At 35.0% G+C, this 16,307-nt stretch overlaps 1 protein-coding gene across 2 annotated transcripts in view; it reads right to left on the bottom strand.

Moving 5' to 3' along the window:
- Window positions 1-1,130: 1,130 nt before the first annotated feature.
- MARCHF6 (membrane associated ring-CH-type finger 6) overlaps window positions 1,131-16,307 on the bottom strand; it is a 45,905-nt gene continuing 30,728 nt past the window's right edge. For both annotated transcript variants that reach the window (XM_005153364.3, XM_031052862.2), the window contains exons 16-26: window positions 15,842-15,961; window positions 14,929-15,029; window positions 14,121-14,258; window positions 12,151-12,352; window positions 8,560-8,629; window positions 7,362-7,543; window positions 6,331-6,465; window positions 4,894-4,983; window positions 3,310-3,442; window positions 2,262-2,397; window positions 1,131-1,527 (exon numbers count right to left, since the gene is read on the bottom strand). In XM_005153364.3, the coding sequence (XP_005153421.1) occupies window positions 1,437-1,527; window positions 2,262-2,397; window positions 3,310-3,442; window positions 4,894-4,983; window positions 6,331-6,465; window positions 7,362-7,543; window positions 8,560-8,629; window positions 12,151-12,352; window positions 14,121-14,258; window positions 14,929-15,029; window positions 15,842-15,961 (1,398 nt within the window). In that variant the 3' untranslated portion in view covers window positions 1,131-1,436. The remainder of the gene's footprint in view (window positions 1,528-2,261; window positions 2,398-3,309; window positions 3,443-4,893; window positions 4,984-6,330; window positions 6,466-7,361; window positions 7,544-8,559; window positions 8,630-12,150; window positions 12,353-14,120; window positions 14,259-14,928; window positions 15,030-15,841; window positions 15,962-16,307) is intronic.

The following is a 16,307-nucleotide window of genomic DNA, read 5'->3' as shown; positions in this document are numbered from 1 at the left end:
GATACTGCAATCTAAGCATATGATTTGATGCTATTTAAAGCTTTGCAATACTGTTATGTAGTTTCTTTAAAATATATACATAAAAATCCCCCAAATGTTACTGCAAAAGAACTCTTATCTACATATAGAAATAGCACAGACTTGATTTGGTGGCTCTTGTTTGACTGTGCCCTTACAAAGAAATCTGCTAACGTTTCCTTGCTTGTTTAATAGCATGTGTGTTTCCCTGCCCCACAGGCAATGAATGGTACAAGGTAAATTATTTCCCTAATATTATTCCCATAAAAATTCACAGTGACCAATTCCAAAAGAAAAGAGATACTTGCTGCAGGTTTTTTTGTTTGTTTGGGGGTTTTGTTTTGTTTTGAAGTCACTGTGCAATATAAAATTCATGCTAAAATTTGCAACTTTGGTAACTTACAGAAAAAAAGATTTCAGGCTCTTTAGTTAAGGACCAGGTCAAAATGGCACTTACACTCTGTTGTTTCTGTGCAAGCACATCAGATAAGGTTCATCCCTCCCCCTGAGGTCCTGAAAATTTCGATTATTGATAAGGAATTGGCTACAATTTCAGTTATGAACCTATCTAATTTTCCTTGGTACCTTCAAATGCTTCCATCACCTAACCTTAGTAAATTATTTACTGTTTAAGTTCAGGAAATCCTGATTCCTAAAGCCTGTACCACCCCCCTTATGTGTTACCCGCCCCCCCCATCTCCCCCAACAGGAACACCCAGCTGAGTCTCAACAAGTACATCTGAATTCTCAGAAGAGGAAGTATTTTCTTGATTTAACAGCAACTGTACAATATTACAAACTCAGACACATGAAAAACAATCAGGCAATAGAAAAATGTACAACAGCTTTGGTGTTATACAAAATAATAAAAAAGACTTGACAGCAAGATACATAGTTCATTTTGTTCTCACCACAGCCACTTCATTGCTGACTGTAAGACAGTTACTTCTGATATTCTCTGTGTGGCTCTTCCACTCATGAAAACTCATACTATATTACTACAGTAAGAACTGTTATGAACGCCATAAAGTAAGCTCCAAATTTTATAAAAACATCTTGCCTCTTTGCAGTATTGCTTTGTGGCACATTGTCAACAGAACAGCAGTCCAAAATAAAGTGACAACTAGATTTAATAAATTAATATACTTTTTAAAAGATGTACAACGCACATTCTTTTTAATCCAAGGTTTTAGGGTGTCAGGATACTTCTATTTACACATATACAGACCTCAGACAGCATTGATAACATCAGAAAAATGCAAATAAGGAACAGAGCCTTAACTGCTATCTGGATGCTATTAACAGAAGCCAAAACACTGCTGAGAGCATTATTGGAAGAGATATCCAAAGACTTAAGAAGAGTCTATGAAAAAAAGGACACGTAAAGGCAAAGGGAAGGTCAAGATGTTTATGACCATCTATTCTTGTGAAGACTGAGGTGGAGTTGTTGATGTGCCTTGTTTACCAGACTTCCGTTCATAATTCACAAGTCGTTGCCCGACAAGGTACCTGGGATTATGGTAAAAACAGTGAGAAATTAACACAAATTAATGCAATTCTGTAACACAAATCCCCTTTATCTCCTTTGCTGCAGAAGTATGTTATCAGTTCTGTAGAAGTTGTTCTACATGTGATTCCCTCGCCCCTCCCAATAGTTTTCATTTTTTCTCATCATCAACCATCCTCATCTTTTTTCTTAACATTCAGGCACGGTATAAGGGAATATAGACATTACAGGTTTGTATTTACAGCCTCAACTTTGGTACTCATACAAGCTAAATGAAAATGTGAAATATAAAGAATGTGTTTGCATTATTTTTATACCCAGTCCTTTGCTGGATGGCACTTTTAAGAACATCTTCACAGTGTTTGAGCCAGCGTTACCTGAACATCTGGAACAATTAATCTAAAACCAATGACTGCTAAATGAAGTTCTCAGCTCAAAAAAAGAATCTGTCACAATGCAGAACATATATTGAGACTAAAAGAGGCTTCCATTTATAAAGAGTATCTTATAGATAAAAGAGTATCTTCCATTTATAAAGACAGTCTGTTCCTGAGTTTATCTACCTGAACTACAGATAAAACATTTGCCAAGAACAGTTCAGGTCTGCCTTAGAGGGTTGTAAATCCAGAAAGCTTCTCAAAATCCCTTTTAGCCCTAAGTATCTACAACACCTGCATTCAATCTGAAGTTGCTATCACAAGTGTAAAAATTAACACACCCCCCACTGTATACTCACTTGTCGTTTTTAATATGTTCATAAAGGCGCTTGAACTGGCGGACTTGGAAGGAGAGAATTCCCATCAAAACCACCACCATAAGCAGAAAAGGATAAATTCGTCGCTGAACAAGGTTTTGCATTTCAGCAGTAACTCCTGCAAAACAGGATGACCCCCACATAATCTAACATTGCCAAAATGACTCATGCATCTTTGTTTCTCCACTTTCTGTTGCACTGTAACTTCAGTAAAAGGGATGTGAAATGAATAGCACAACCACTTATCTCACAGATCCAACATAACAGATGTTCTTTTTCATCCAAAGCATTAAAACTGGAAGTTTTCCATTCACACAGAAAAAAAAAGGGGGGGGGGGGAGACAGCTTATCAGCTTTTCTTGCTTGTTGACTTTATAACTTGTGTCAGAAAAATGGTGACACTAAAATCAGCATTCAAGTGAGAGGCTGAAGAATGGGACTTCTTGAACATGTAACATCAAAACTAACTAGCAGGAGGCAACTGTTGATGAAAAAGCGCACCTGCCCTGCTTCTAAGAAAATTTTTCCCTCAACTATGAAAAGATAGGAAAGCCTGAAAAAAACTTCCAAAGCAATTTACGTTTTAATACTGAATAAAAAAACTCAACCCATATTTCCACTTGTTCTAAGCTTCCTTTAGAATCTGACAAGTCAGAAAAGATGTCCTCAACTCAGTAGAGCTTTTAAAGAGAGATTAAAGGTTGTCTAAACAAGAAAGTAATTAACTGTCCCTTTCCCAAACTAGCTAGATATCTAACAGGAGAAACGTAGGTATAATGCAGTCCCATACTCTCAATGTATTTGGCACTTACTTTTTAAAAGCCAGTCAGAATCATATATTAGTTATATTTCTCAAAAAATCCCAAACTTTTAAGATAACACATCAATTCTTAAGGATTTACATTTGCTGGCAGAATAGTGGTGTGTGTTTGTTTTTAAATAACACAGAGCATGAAGTTTTCTTTCCACAGATATATTTGCATTGCTCTAAACCATCAGGTAATGAAAGGTATTCTGAATATATACATACCTAATAAAGGTACAATACCAGAGGCTATGATGTATGGTACACACAGGGAAAGCAACAAAACAGAGATTACGGGTGCTGCCAGTTTACGGATTATGAAGTGTAAATCAATGTTACGAATCCCATTTGCATATACCTAAGAACAAGAAGACAGAAGGAGAAAGGATCAATTAAAAAGCCACGGTTTGCGCTTACATTAACAATTAGAAGGTTTTACACAGTTCTCTTTATGAGAGGAAACAGGTGTTCCCAACTGGAAGAAAACCCTAATGGCCACAGTTGAAGAAGGAAAAACTTCATACTAATCTACACCAGGGTTCCAGGAAATCATTTAAACAGTTCCCAGGAGAGCAACTTAATCTTGAATAGTATTGTGATTTGGTTGCAGGAGTGCCAGAAACCAGCTCAAAGATCATTAAATATAGCTGTGGATGGAGGTTTTATGGATGACGACCCAAGATCGCTTTGTGCTGTTAGCTTGCCAAAAGAGGATCCTGTGTATGCTAGTAGAGCAAATCTATTAAAGTTGGTAACACAGGCAGAAAATAGGATCTTATGCTGTAGTTGACTGGGCAGACCAAAGCCTCTGTATGTGGATTCTGTGCCTGAAGAAAGGGCCTCCATAATTCTTAAGTTTCTTAAGCTACTATCAGGAGCCAAGATCTCAATATGACTAATCACAGGAAAAGACCAGTTCCAAACGGCTACCACATACAGCTAGACAATGGCCTCTGTCCCACAGCTCGGATGCATCCATTTCGAAGGATGGCTCAGGAGAAGGTGTGTACAGCAAACAGCACCAGAGACAGTATTCAAAATGGAAGGAAGAGCTGTTGTATGCATGAAAGGGTACTCACAGAATTAAGATTAGTTTCTCCAGTGTAACACCTACAGCAACTAGTAAATGGTTTAATATCTGGGACTATATGCTAGACTTGAGAGGCCACCTCCTTACAGAGGTCAGGACATTCATCATAGCCATTATATAAGACAGGGTTGAAAAGTTACTTTCTGACAAACAACTGAGATACTTCATTGAGACAGCAACTGCAGAACTTTAAAGATTATTATCAAGAAAAAAAAACTTCTGCCAAAGAAAGCAACAGGGCATGTGACTCAGAACTGCTCACAAAACCTGTTCTGTCTTAATAATCACAGGAGAATGGAAAGACTGTCTTTCATATGTACTCTTCTATGAATGAGCTGATCTCTACAGCTGTGGAGAAGGCAGAAATTCTGTTCTTGAGTGGCAGACATAAATAACATCCAGTACTTGGTACACATGTGAATTCATCTGTTGAAGTAATGATGTTTCTCACTTTAATACAAATCTGATAAAATTGTATATACATATATTCCGCAATTGCTTGATTTCAGATTTCTGAGGTTTATTTTTGTTTTATTAGTAAGTGTACCTTAATGGATTAGTCTATACAATTTAAAAGGATTCTACAAAACTAGCTGACTTTTACTCGACTACTCAAATTACTCCATTACTACAACAGTAACTCCATTTTCGAACTCACACATTCATAAAACATTAAAAATGTATTATACAGACAACATACATGGATAATTTTTCCCTACCTGTTCAATAACAGTTTTCAACCACCACTGGGGACCCATCAGTGTTATGGCAGCAATTATTTTGGCATGCAAAACTCCAAGAGCCCAGTCCTAATTTTGTAAAAGTGGACAGTTAGCATCAACATCTTTTTAAATAATTTGACAACCAAAAGCTTTTAGAGCAACTTGCTAATATTACTTATAAGTGAAAAGATAATTACTTTTCTTTTTACATGGGATATTGTTTAAAAGACGTGACATCTTCTGCAAACTCATAAGAAAGAGATGATACTCTCAAGCTTAACTGACATCTATAAAACACTCAGCTCTCTGGAAATACTAAGTTTAATTCTTTTTTTAATTGTCCACAAAACCCCACCAGATGTGTGAAAAGCTAAACAAAGCAAGGCACTGTTCCTCAAAAAAGAATGTCATATTATTGAGGGAAGAATTTATGCTTTTTACATATTTTACAATTACTGTGGCATGGAATTAAAAGAACACAATTTAACAACAGGCTTCTAGTAAACCCTGCATGTCATGTGTCAGTCTCTTCTGGGTTACAGGTATTTGTGAGAAGTTCTTCAATAAAACCCACCAAAATTAGAATGCAAAGGCTGACAAGGGAGAATAAACAGCTGCAGAACTGGTAAGACATCACATGTTAATTAACTTTCTTAAAATACTGGGAAAATATATTTTCTTTAAGCAATTATTTAAAAATACAGTTTTTTTAACATCTTTTACCCCAGATACATTAAAAAAATTAAGAACTTGTTACAATAAAGTCCATGTTAAAGTTCCTTTGTGTTTGCTCAAGCATGTAACCTTTGTATAACTACTCTCTTTTGTGAAAAATGAGAATTATTCCCTATTTTAATAGCTCCCTGTTAATTTAGAACAAGACTTAAATCCCACTAATGTGATGTTTTGAGGAAGCTCTGCCACATGAATGTAAAGTCTTCCAGTATATTCAACTGCAAATTTTTGAAGAACTAAGATGATGCTAAAGCATATAAAAATTCCATTCATAGCGTGTACCATCACTGAATTGAAACCTTGTATGAAAAAAAGTTCAGCTAAAACTCTTGCTGTATAACTGTAGACAGAAAGCTTTCCAGAAAGGTCAGAGTATATACGTCTGTGTGTAAGTGCATACGACTACACTAACTTCTGTAGGTATCTTTACAATTATGACACTGAAAAAAAAATCCAATCACTAAAATGCAAAGACCCTCTAATGTCATCCCACAGAGTTTAGCTTTTCGTATTTTGAATTCCTAACCATATGCCTTTGGCTGAAATAATCCTCACATCCAGACTGGATGTCTTTGCCACATAGAAACACACTTGCAGAAAATACTCTGAAGCACCCAATCAACATGAAACAAGAACTTCCATACTCCTGAATTCTAAGTAAAGAATTGTATCAACAGCAGAAGAATGGGAGCTACTGACCTGCCAAGGATAGAAGAGAGGTGTTTGATCCAAAGGAACTCTCAAAGGTGCAACAATAACAAGTTCAAACAGAAGACCAAGTAAAAGTGGAACCACACCAGCTAGCAGTATAGCCACTATTAATGTCTTCATTATCTAAAAAAAAAAAAACAAAGGCACCTAATTAGTATCTTCATCAGAGGATTCTTTTTGTTTAAACTTCAAAATGTAATTTAAACTATACAGAGAAAGCTGTAGGGAAAAAAGACACAGACCCAAATACCTTTAATTAATACCCCTAAAAATAACGTTCTTACAATAGTTTTGCAATGCAAGTTTTCAAGACTGGGTTCTACTCCAATACTCCCTCCAGATAAAGTAATGACTGTGCCTGAATGTGTAATATTACTATACTTAGGCAAGAAATCTACTACAGAAATTCTCAATATCAAAACTAAAACAAAAACGTGGGATATAAATTTGTTGCCATGGTGAGAATCTGAACTCATAACAATAATAAAAAAATATTTAAAAACATTAAGTTGAACAGCACAAAGATCTGACAAATTATAAATATCTTCCTGAAAATATGCATCAAGCTACTTTGTAGGGACACGCTCATCATCATCTGTCAGCTTTACTAGTTGTTTTTCTTATTTGATAATGTCAAGTTGCTAAATGAGTAATAGTTAAGCCTCCAGGTATATGTGAAAATGTAAATGTATTCAAGGACACATCACACAGGGTAATCTAATGAAACATACTTTTAAAGGAAAATAGAAAAACCAGACAAATACTATAAAAAACATATATATATATATATACATATATATATGCAAACTTATTTATACTGATGGCTTAATATTGTGCTGAGTGGCTTCCAAAAATACAGTTAGCCTATGCAATGAGAATGTAAGCTGCAAAAGCTTCAAAACAGTCTGAAAAGGAAAGCATAATATACATAAGAGTAAAACCTGGAAGCAAAACTGAAAGAACAAGTTTCATTAGTTACTTTCTTAATAATTAAATGAAAAGTTTTTCTCTGGACTCACCATGAGAGACCATTCTTTAACCTTCTGAAAAATCACTCGACGACCCTGTGGCATCCAGGCGACCAGCACTGTCACTGCTCGGATAGTTAGCCAACATACGTAAAGACCACATGCAGCTGTGTACAGCTCATGGATTTTGGCAGTCCCCGTCCAAAATGACATTAACCATCGGCCAGCAAACACTGAAAATACAAGCACTGTTAAATAAAGTAATGCTTTTTGATGTATTAAGGAAGGATGCCTATTAAAAAATACTTATCAAATTTACTGTTAAATACTAATGCACAAACATTATTCAACATAAAGCAGTATTTTAATACTATACTCATACAGTACGAATGCGTGAAGCACAATGTAAAGAGTTACACAGATGATGCCAAATACCTATGTCTGATTTTTCCCCCCTAAAATATCATTACATGAGCAATGTAACCTGAACTACAGCAAAACAAAGCACTATTCAGAACTCTCTGACAAAAATGGGAGACTCATTTGCTGTATTTCACTTTTTAATCATGTTTCTATTCACTAGTATTATACTGGAATTATTTTACATAATAATATTAAAACCATAACAAAATTAACATCATTATTAATACAAGGAAGTAAAAATGTTCATGGTACAATGGTAGCCAGATGACAAAAATCAAATGAGTTTACATGTCTTAATTTATTCCAAATTATTTTTAAAAATACCCTACAAAGCGCTTTTGATTTGGTTCAAGTACTTATTCATACAATTCTGGGAAATGGCATGTATATCACTTCAAAGTCTCCCAGTGACCTGTCATGATGACACCTTCAGAATATTTCATTGAAAAAGATAGCATAGAAGACCTGGTAACAACCTGTATATTTTCCTTCTCTAAGTGGCAAAGCAGGTGCAAGAGTTTTAAATTCTCTTTTTCTCTCAATACTACTACAGAGATTGTCTTTGCATTTGAAGCCTGCCCTTAGAAGAAAATTATTCTACAATAAAAAAACCGGAATGGCAATCTCTGTCATTTAAATACAATTATTATCTCTTATCATTTACATTTTAGATTATTAAAATACGTTGATGTACCATTAAAAACAAGACATAGTTTCCCATGCTTTCTCCTTTTAACTTAAAACAATAGTTTCAAAAAATCTGCCACTGTTGAGCATGGCAACATGCTGAGGTTGTTTCACTGTAGTTTCACAATAATGGACTTACCTGGTAAGGTAAGGCAGATAAGACTAGCAATCAGTAATGTTATGCACATGAAAACAATCAAAAGAAATATCTGAAAGATGAGAGAAAAAGAGAAACAGTTTATAAGGAAGTTATTTAACCAAAGCCAATAAAAAAATACAAAAAGATGTGTCATCCTAGAAACACAGCTAAACTAGAACACTCAAACACCAACTCATGTTTCACTGTATAAATAAATCAGCAATAAGAAACCTATCCACAGTATACAAAGCACATCTAGTGTAACTTATTTCTTTTAAAAGTTCACATCAGTTGTGACAACAGTAAAAATTAACATTTGAATCCAGAATAACTTAAGGGTTTTGTTGTGTTACATTAAAAAATAATCTATTTCTTCACTGATCAGCATGACTTTCAGTTAAAGGTTTCTCTGCGTGCCAGTTATGCAAGGCAGTGGCTTTACAACAAGGAAAAAAGCTTGCTGAGAGAATTCTTTCAGATGCCCTTAGGTTTATGTGACCAGCAGCTGACAGCAAAGCTGGCAGCTAGTTAGTCAGGTTTGCATCTTATCAGAGAATTCTCATGTACTCAATCTCTTTAAATATTTGAATGTCTCTAGCATCACATGCTATGAAATTCTGTTTCACTAATCAGAGCCACACAAAAAAGCAATGGGGAAACTAACAGCTTATCATAATAGACTACTGAGAAAGTTAAACCTGTAACATATTTTCCTTGATGAGACTTTTTGGGACAATGTAGATCAGTTGCACCTCTACATTAGGATCTCTAGTACTGCTTAAAGGAAGGAAAATCTTGATTTTGTAAATTTTATTTGTTTTTAAAGAAGGATTTGATTTTTTTTTGTACAAAATCATGTGATTTTCTAAACATTAGCCTGAGTGAAGAGGAATGATTCCACAATACCCAGCTGCTTGCCAGGTGATAGCCATGTACCCTTTTTCACACAAAATACCCTCTTTAGGGTTAGGGATCCCAAATGATGGAAGGAAGAAAACTGGAGTAGCTGACAACTGGACTGCAGACAGAAAAAAAACCTCAATGGTGAGGAAAACATGGTGTGAATTGCTTGGGACCAGTACTGTCTAAATAACTTGTTACTTAGGGAATGTCAGAGGAAAGTCAGTATATGTGGGAATAAACAACACACAGAGGACTATAGCCAGAATGAAGCTTCTGAACACTACAAACAGCTGCTTCTTGGATCAGTAAAAACATACAAGAGGAAGAGCAACTCCTGATTTGGACCTAAATAATGCACAGGCAGCCAGTCACTCTTAAGAGAGACATAGCACTGACAGTAACAGCAATATATTCAAAGATCTTGCAAATCTCTGTGAAGTTGCCACAGCAAACAGTAAACTAAAAATGGCTTCCAGAAGATGGAATAGATGTGTGTGTGTGAATAACCAATACAAACCAATCCAAACCAGAAAATGGATGAACTTTGGTAAGTGAAATTCAAAACTACAGCCAAAGGGATTTCAGAAATAGCATACCAACCAAAATCCACAAGAAGTAATGATAAATTTATTTGTATAGATAGGGTGTTGTTTGGTTGTTTTTTTTTTTTAATTAAAAAGGATCAACAATAAAGTAATAAAATCTAAAAATCCTCAGAAGAAAGTCTGCAGAGAGTTTACAGACTCTCCTGACAACACTGGATTATGAAAGGAAGGCTAAAAGGAATATAAGGCAGTAGTAGGAAAAATTCAACAAATTCCATGCATCCACATTTGTTCAAGAGGCTTTGGGAGGTTTGTTTAGAAAAGAAATGAGTTGGAAAAGTTACACAGATTGTCTGATAAAACTTATGATAGGCTGTTATGTAGAATGATACTACTACTAAAAAAAATCTGATCTTTTAAAATTAGCAGTATATGCTTAATTAAATAAAAAAATATATATAAACCACAGTTTTTTTACCACATGATTATTTGTAACTAAAACAACAAAAGGACTGGTTCTGTTGCTTGCTCAATCCATATGGACATGATGAGTGCATTCTAGTGGAAAACATTCTTACATAATAAAAAGTGAATATAAACCACCTTCACTTCAAGGTTCTTACAACTTGGATAAAATGAAGGCGGGAAAAAAAAAGGAAACAAAAAAAAGAGCACAGAAAAAATTGGATATTTAACACTGGGTTTTTTTTTTTCCTTCTCAAATGCTTAAAATCCCAATTGAGAAAATAATTAAACTACAGCACTGTTCCCTAGTGGAAGTCTGTGTGGGAAACACATTTTGCTTAAGATGAAGTTATCAAAGTAGAACCAAGGTCTGTATACTAAAAATTACAGCTGAAGCACCTAACAGTGATGCTGAGTGATTCATTACTTAGGTATTTCTAACAAGTGGAACGACGGACGCAGAATTGCATCAGTGAGCTACCACGTGTCTGAGATTGTTTTCAAGCACTTACACAATCTCTTGAAAACAATGGATCAGATTTTCTATTAATTTCTACATTCTGTCAAATGTCTCCAAAGAACTACTTAAAATATCTAAATGAAGGTAAGCAGACCAGAGAAAAAGTCTTTGGCAGCCAAATATGAAACTGCTTAGTTATTATCACCAGGTCAGCAACTCAAATTACTGAAAGCTTATAGTATGATGATTTTAGCACATGTCCTTATCCAGAAGCATCCACAAAAATAACTCATATAAAGGTATTTCTAGAAAGTATTTAATGAGTCCCTAGGTTAACAAAGCACTTACTTGAGAGTCATTTTAGAGAGTAAAATCAGGAATTATTTCCCACCTCGGCCCCCTTGACCCATCCCAAAGCCCCAGCTTCAAACACCCAGAAGCTCAACAGTATCCTAAAATGTTTCCAAATTTGCTAGCAGTTCTACTAGGTTGAGATTTAAGGGGAGAGAAGGGGAGGTGGTGAGAGTATGGTGAGAAAGAAAAAGCTTTATTTTGTACTTTGTCATGAGAATTCTGGTAGATTCTGCATTTTAAGAAAACTTCATAAGCAATACTGCATTGTTCTAACTTCAGCAATTACTTCCACTCTTCAGCTATACTTAGAACCATAGTAAATGAGTTCTGTTTATATTTATTAACTCAGAGTTCTGGTAACAACAAAACAATTTACCTATATATTATATTATTCTAGAAATTGAAGTATTTGCCAACAACAAACTGCAGGGATCCAGAACTTTCAAGTATCATAACACCTTTCTGTGTTTAATATAGATGCAATAAAAGTTCTGCATTTAATTCTTTAATAAAGCAAAAAATAGTTTAAAATACACTTTGGCTACAAGACTGAAGTATGCCCTCTTGAAAGCCATGCCTCCTGAACTACCTGTTTGCTGGGGAGTTATTATGTTTCTCTTCATTACCAATAATTAGGAAAATAAGAACATGAACTAATAGATAATAAACAACAATTGTGGCAACTGATGGTCTTAAGTTATAGGCTGAAAAAAGCTGTATGCAAGAATAACTCTACTTTCGAAAAAGCAGAAAAACACAAATAGAACAAGACACAAAATACCATGACCCACCATTTGATTTCTGATAACATGTGGGCCTAATTTTTGCCTTTCCCTTTTCTCTTAATGAATTAGATATACCTACCCTGAGCGGGAATTTTAAAGGCCTACGATAAGGCTGGAAACCCACAGGTCCTCCTTGTTGAAGTATGGCTTGATGGGCTGCATGAAGACCTTCCCCCACAACTGGAATGGCATTATTATTGCGAGCATGCTGGTTGTTAGCCTGCTGGTTTGCATTGTTTTCATTCTCTTCCTGGTCACCAAGCAAGTAAGAATGGAGATCCCTGTAACAATCAAAGTTTCAGTTTTGTTCTGTTTGATATGAATGATAACCTTACAGAAAATGAGGCTGACCCAGAATGTGTACGAGCTGCATAAAACTTACACAGGCAGATTCTTGATAAAGCAAAATAAACCATTTCTTATAATGTACTCAATGTCATCCTAAACACAGAATTCAGAAGAAAACTCTGAGTGTGGATGTAGATTAGAACAACGGGAATACAGCCACAAGTAAACTACTTACCTGTTTGACTGCTTTAAAAACATCTGGTATTAAAGCTGTGCATATAAAAGGAAAGCTGCATCGATATTTCAGCTCATGTAAGCAGGCAGTTCAACTGCTAGCTTTTATTTTACCACTACTAAGCTCTATTGGAAACAACTGCCTTCAAGCTTAAACTGTACAAAGACAGTATTGAACTGCTATAGACACATTTTCCACAGTACAGTCAGGGAGAGTTTTTTCAGAAGGTTCTATATTCCTCAAAACCTGTTCTTTCCAAGAACATCATCCTAAAGATTGTCAGTCTACTTTAAAAAGTATTCTGTTGACATTTCTGGCATACATCAATAGCAAACAGACATTTATTTGAGCCCGATTAAAAACCTCTAAAACCAATATGAACATTTAGAATCTGATTTTCCTCAGCTTTAGCAGAATTTTTATTAGCAGTAAGATGCATGCAGATAATTCTACTGACAAACAACAGGAACATTTTTCACAGCAGTCTGCCTTTTAAGAAAAGCAAGGGAAAAGATTTTCATCTTTGCTCAATTAAAATTGCTGAAGAGATATTTCACAACTGTTACGAAGCTGCAACAGTAGAGAAAGCGAAGATATTTCTATCATCATGTCCAAAATACAGTTTTGTCATACTTAAACACTATCAAATCATGGACAAATCAAAACTGTAAGTTTCCAAAATGCAAATTAAGAGGACAGGTTGGGGAGAGTTTCCTTATGAAAAGCTAAAGTAAATATTTTGGATTGCAGTGGAAGACAAAAGTCTTTCATTTATCTCAGTCTCAGACATAGCAAAAAATCAATCTTCATTTTAATAGTGCTGCATTGGCACAGCCCACAATGAACGAGACATGATGAGAGAATCACAGTATACTTTGAAGTTAAATCTAAAACTTTACGGAAACAAAATCAACCTATTTTTTTTTTCGTGGCTAATGTGGCAAACAACATATAAACTAAAAAATAATTTAAAGGTTTAGAGCTCTGCCTGGCAGTCTAAATTAAAGAACCTCACTTTGTATGAACATTTATTTTATCTGACAAATATAGTTTTATCCTTCTTTAGAGACTTTTAACTTGAAAATCTCCAATATAAAAGGTATGCACTCCTTCAGTTTAGTGTTCTACACTTTTTTTTTGCTTCTTGTTATAGTAAGAAATGCAAGATGACTCATGGAAATGCACTGCTCACACTTACCTCTAATTTTTCCATATAATAGGAAGTTAACAAGCTGTTAGTCATACTATTACAGATTTTTTTCTTTTTTTTTTAACTAAGCAAATGCTGTAAGAGCATACCAAAAGAATTACTTGTCAAGAAGTAGGTACAACTACTCCTTAGAAGAAGAAAATAATTATAGAAGTTTTATATCACATATTTATCTGTAAAATAGCTTGCTTGTTAGGTAACTCTCTGGAAAGCATGCTGCTTTCACGGTGTTCTGAAATCCTTGAACTCCAGAACATACGGTAAAAGGCTAAGCTGGACACAATGTTTGTAGTTGATTTTGGTTTTCTGTACTTACAGCAAGTATCCAGCAGTAACAGTCCATGCTCGTACAAGACCTTTCAACCACTGTCTTGTATGTCCTTGTTCTAGCAAAGCTGGAAGCACTACCTGAAGCAGAAGAAGCTCTAGGGAAAGCTCGCTTACTGGAGCATCACTAGAAACAATAGGATGAGTGAAAAGTCAGACATGAGGAACATTCTGATAGTAATATTTCACACTGAGTCACATTAACACCACCACAATAAAAAAATATACTGGATGCCAACAAGAACAACTGTGATTTTTTTGCAGACATTTTTCTTTATATACTATTCCGAGGTGAAGTGTGCATGAGTGTTTAGGCATTAAGAAAGAAAAAAATGTTGAGAAGGATTATACCAGAATATGATTTGGTTTTCTACTTGCTTTTATCATTGCTGTTTCAGTTATTGCTTAGAAACAGAAAGATACTGGTATCATTAAACAGAAACAGTTACAGATATTCTTTTAGTCTTGAAGTAATAATAATGAGAAATGAGTGTGAAAACAAACATGACAGCAACTTCATTATCAAGAAGCTGAAGGGGAAAGTGTTCTAAGGGCACATAAAAGCCTAATAGCTATCATCATGGAAGTAATACAAAATGCCTCTTATTTTTCTTGATGGCTTTTTATTTTGATGTATGTACATCCTTTATATTTTTATTTTCTAGAAAAATGAAGTTTAGATTAATTGAAAACAAAAAAAGTAACATACCAGTGTCACACTAATGCTCAAAAAGTGCAAACACTTTTTTCTAGTTATAGGGAGACTGAAAAAAATCTTCTAAAAAATAAATACTTACCTGTAAAGCATAACATTATATGGAAGAAAGTTAGGCAGAAGATATTTAATAATGCGTATAGGAAGCCAGAGCATGAGCAGTACAATTGATCCAAAGACAATCTGTAACAAAGAAGTTAGAAGTTAGTCCAAGTAGCAGAAACAACCAAACATAGCTCTCTACCAATCTCTCTGACATGTTGCTTATGTGATGGGTTAATCCTGGCTATCAACCAAGCATCTACCCAGTTACTCATTCATTCTCCTCTGTAGCTGAATGGGGAGAAAATAGAAGGATGGCAAGAAGACTCATGGACTGAAATAATGATAGTTTAACAGTGAATGGAAAAGCTGAGAAAAAGCCTTGATGCTGTGCAAGCACCCCTCAGCCACAGCCAAAACAGCAGTGTGTTCGCAATACTGTTTCAGCCACTAATCCAGTGCAGGACATGGGCCACTATGAAGAAAATAAATATATAAACATATATTAAATAAATATATAAATAAATATGAAAAACTCCATCTCCTATTCTAGTGTGAGGCTGGTAAATGTTCTGAATTAATTAGCTAAGTAAATTAAAACTGTGAGGGTGGTGAGGCACTGGAATGGGTTGCCCAGGGAGGTTGTGAATGCTCCATCTCTGGCAGCATTCAACGCGAGGTTGGACAGAGCCTTGGGTGACATGGTTTAGTGGGAGGTGTCCCTTCACATGGCAGGTGGGTTGGAACTAGATGATCTTAAGATCTTTTCCAACCCTAACTATTCTATGACGCTGTGATTAAAAGGTGAAGTTCAAGTAACCATCAGCTCTAACACAGTCCGAGAACATATCTTTTAAAACTTTTCAGTAACAGGCAGATCATTGCAGTGTATATGGGAGGCAATGTATGACATTTTCTTCCCAGATAAAGAAAATTTTGAAAAAAGTCCTTACCACTGATAAGATAAATCTCCTGAGATGTCTATAAATGGGCAAGTGAATCATTTCCTGCACAGGATTAAAGTCTGGATCATTCAAATTCCTGAGAAACCATAAGACACCAGGTCTCAATACCTGAAAGAAGAAATAGAAAATAATTATATACATATGAAGGGAAAATTATCTATTTTTTTGTTTTTGATTCTGGGTAAGATTGCTGCAGTAAATAAGTTTTAAACATAATAAGGTTATTTGTTGAACAGTGTTCAACAAAATGGTACATAGAACAAAGAAAGCATTATCAGAAAGACATAAAGAAGCAATAACCAATTACAAGCTTATTTCTCAAGTATTAACCTAAAAGGACTGAACTATATTTAGATTCATTTGAAGTCAATGCCTATGTTTAAGGAATCTTTGTAACTAAAAACCTGTAAATAAAATACACTCTTATCATCATTTCCCACTGCAGTAACAGTGT

The sequence above is a fragment of the Melopsittacus undulatus genome, chromosome 1 (assembly GCF_012275295.1).
Source record: "Melopsittacus undulatus isolate bMelUnd1 chromosome 1, bMelUnd1.mat.Z, whole genome shotgun sequence".
NCBI classification, from domain to species: domain Eukaryota; kingdom Metazoa; phylum Chordata; class Aves; order Psittaciformes; family Psittaculidae; genus Melopsittacus; species Melopsittacus undulatus.
This window is presented reverse-complemented; position numbering and strand designations above follow the sequence as displayed.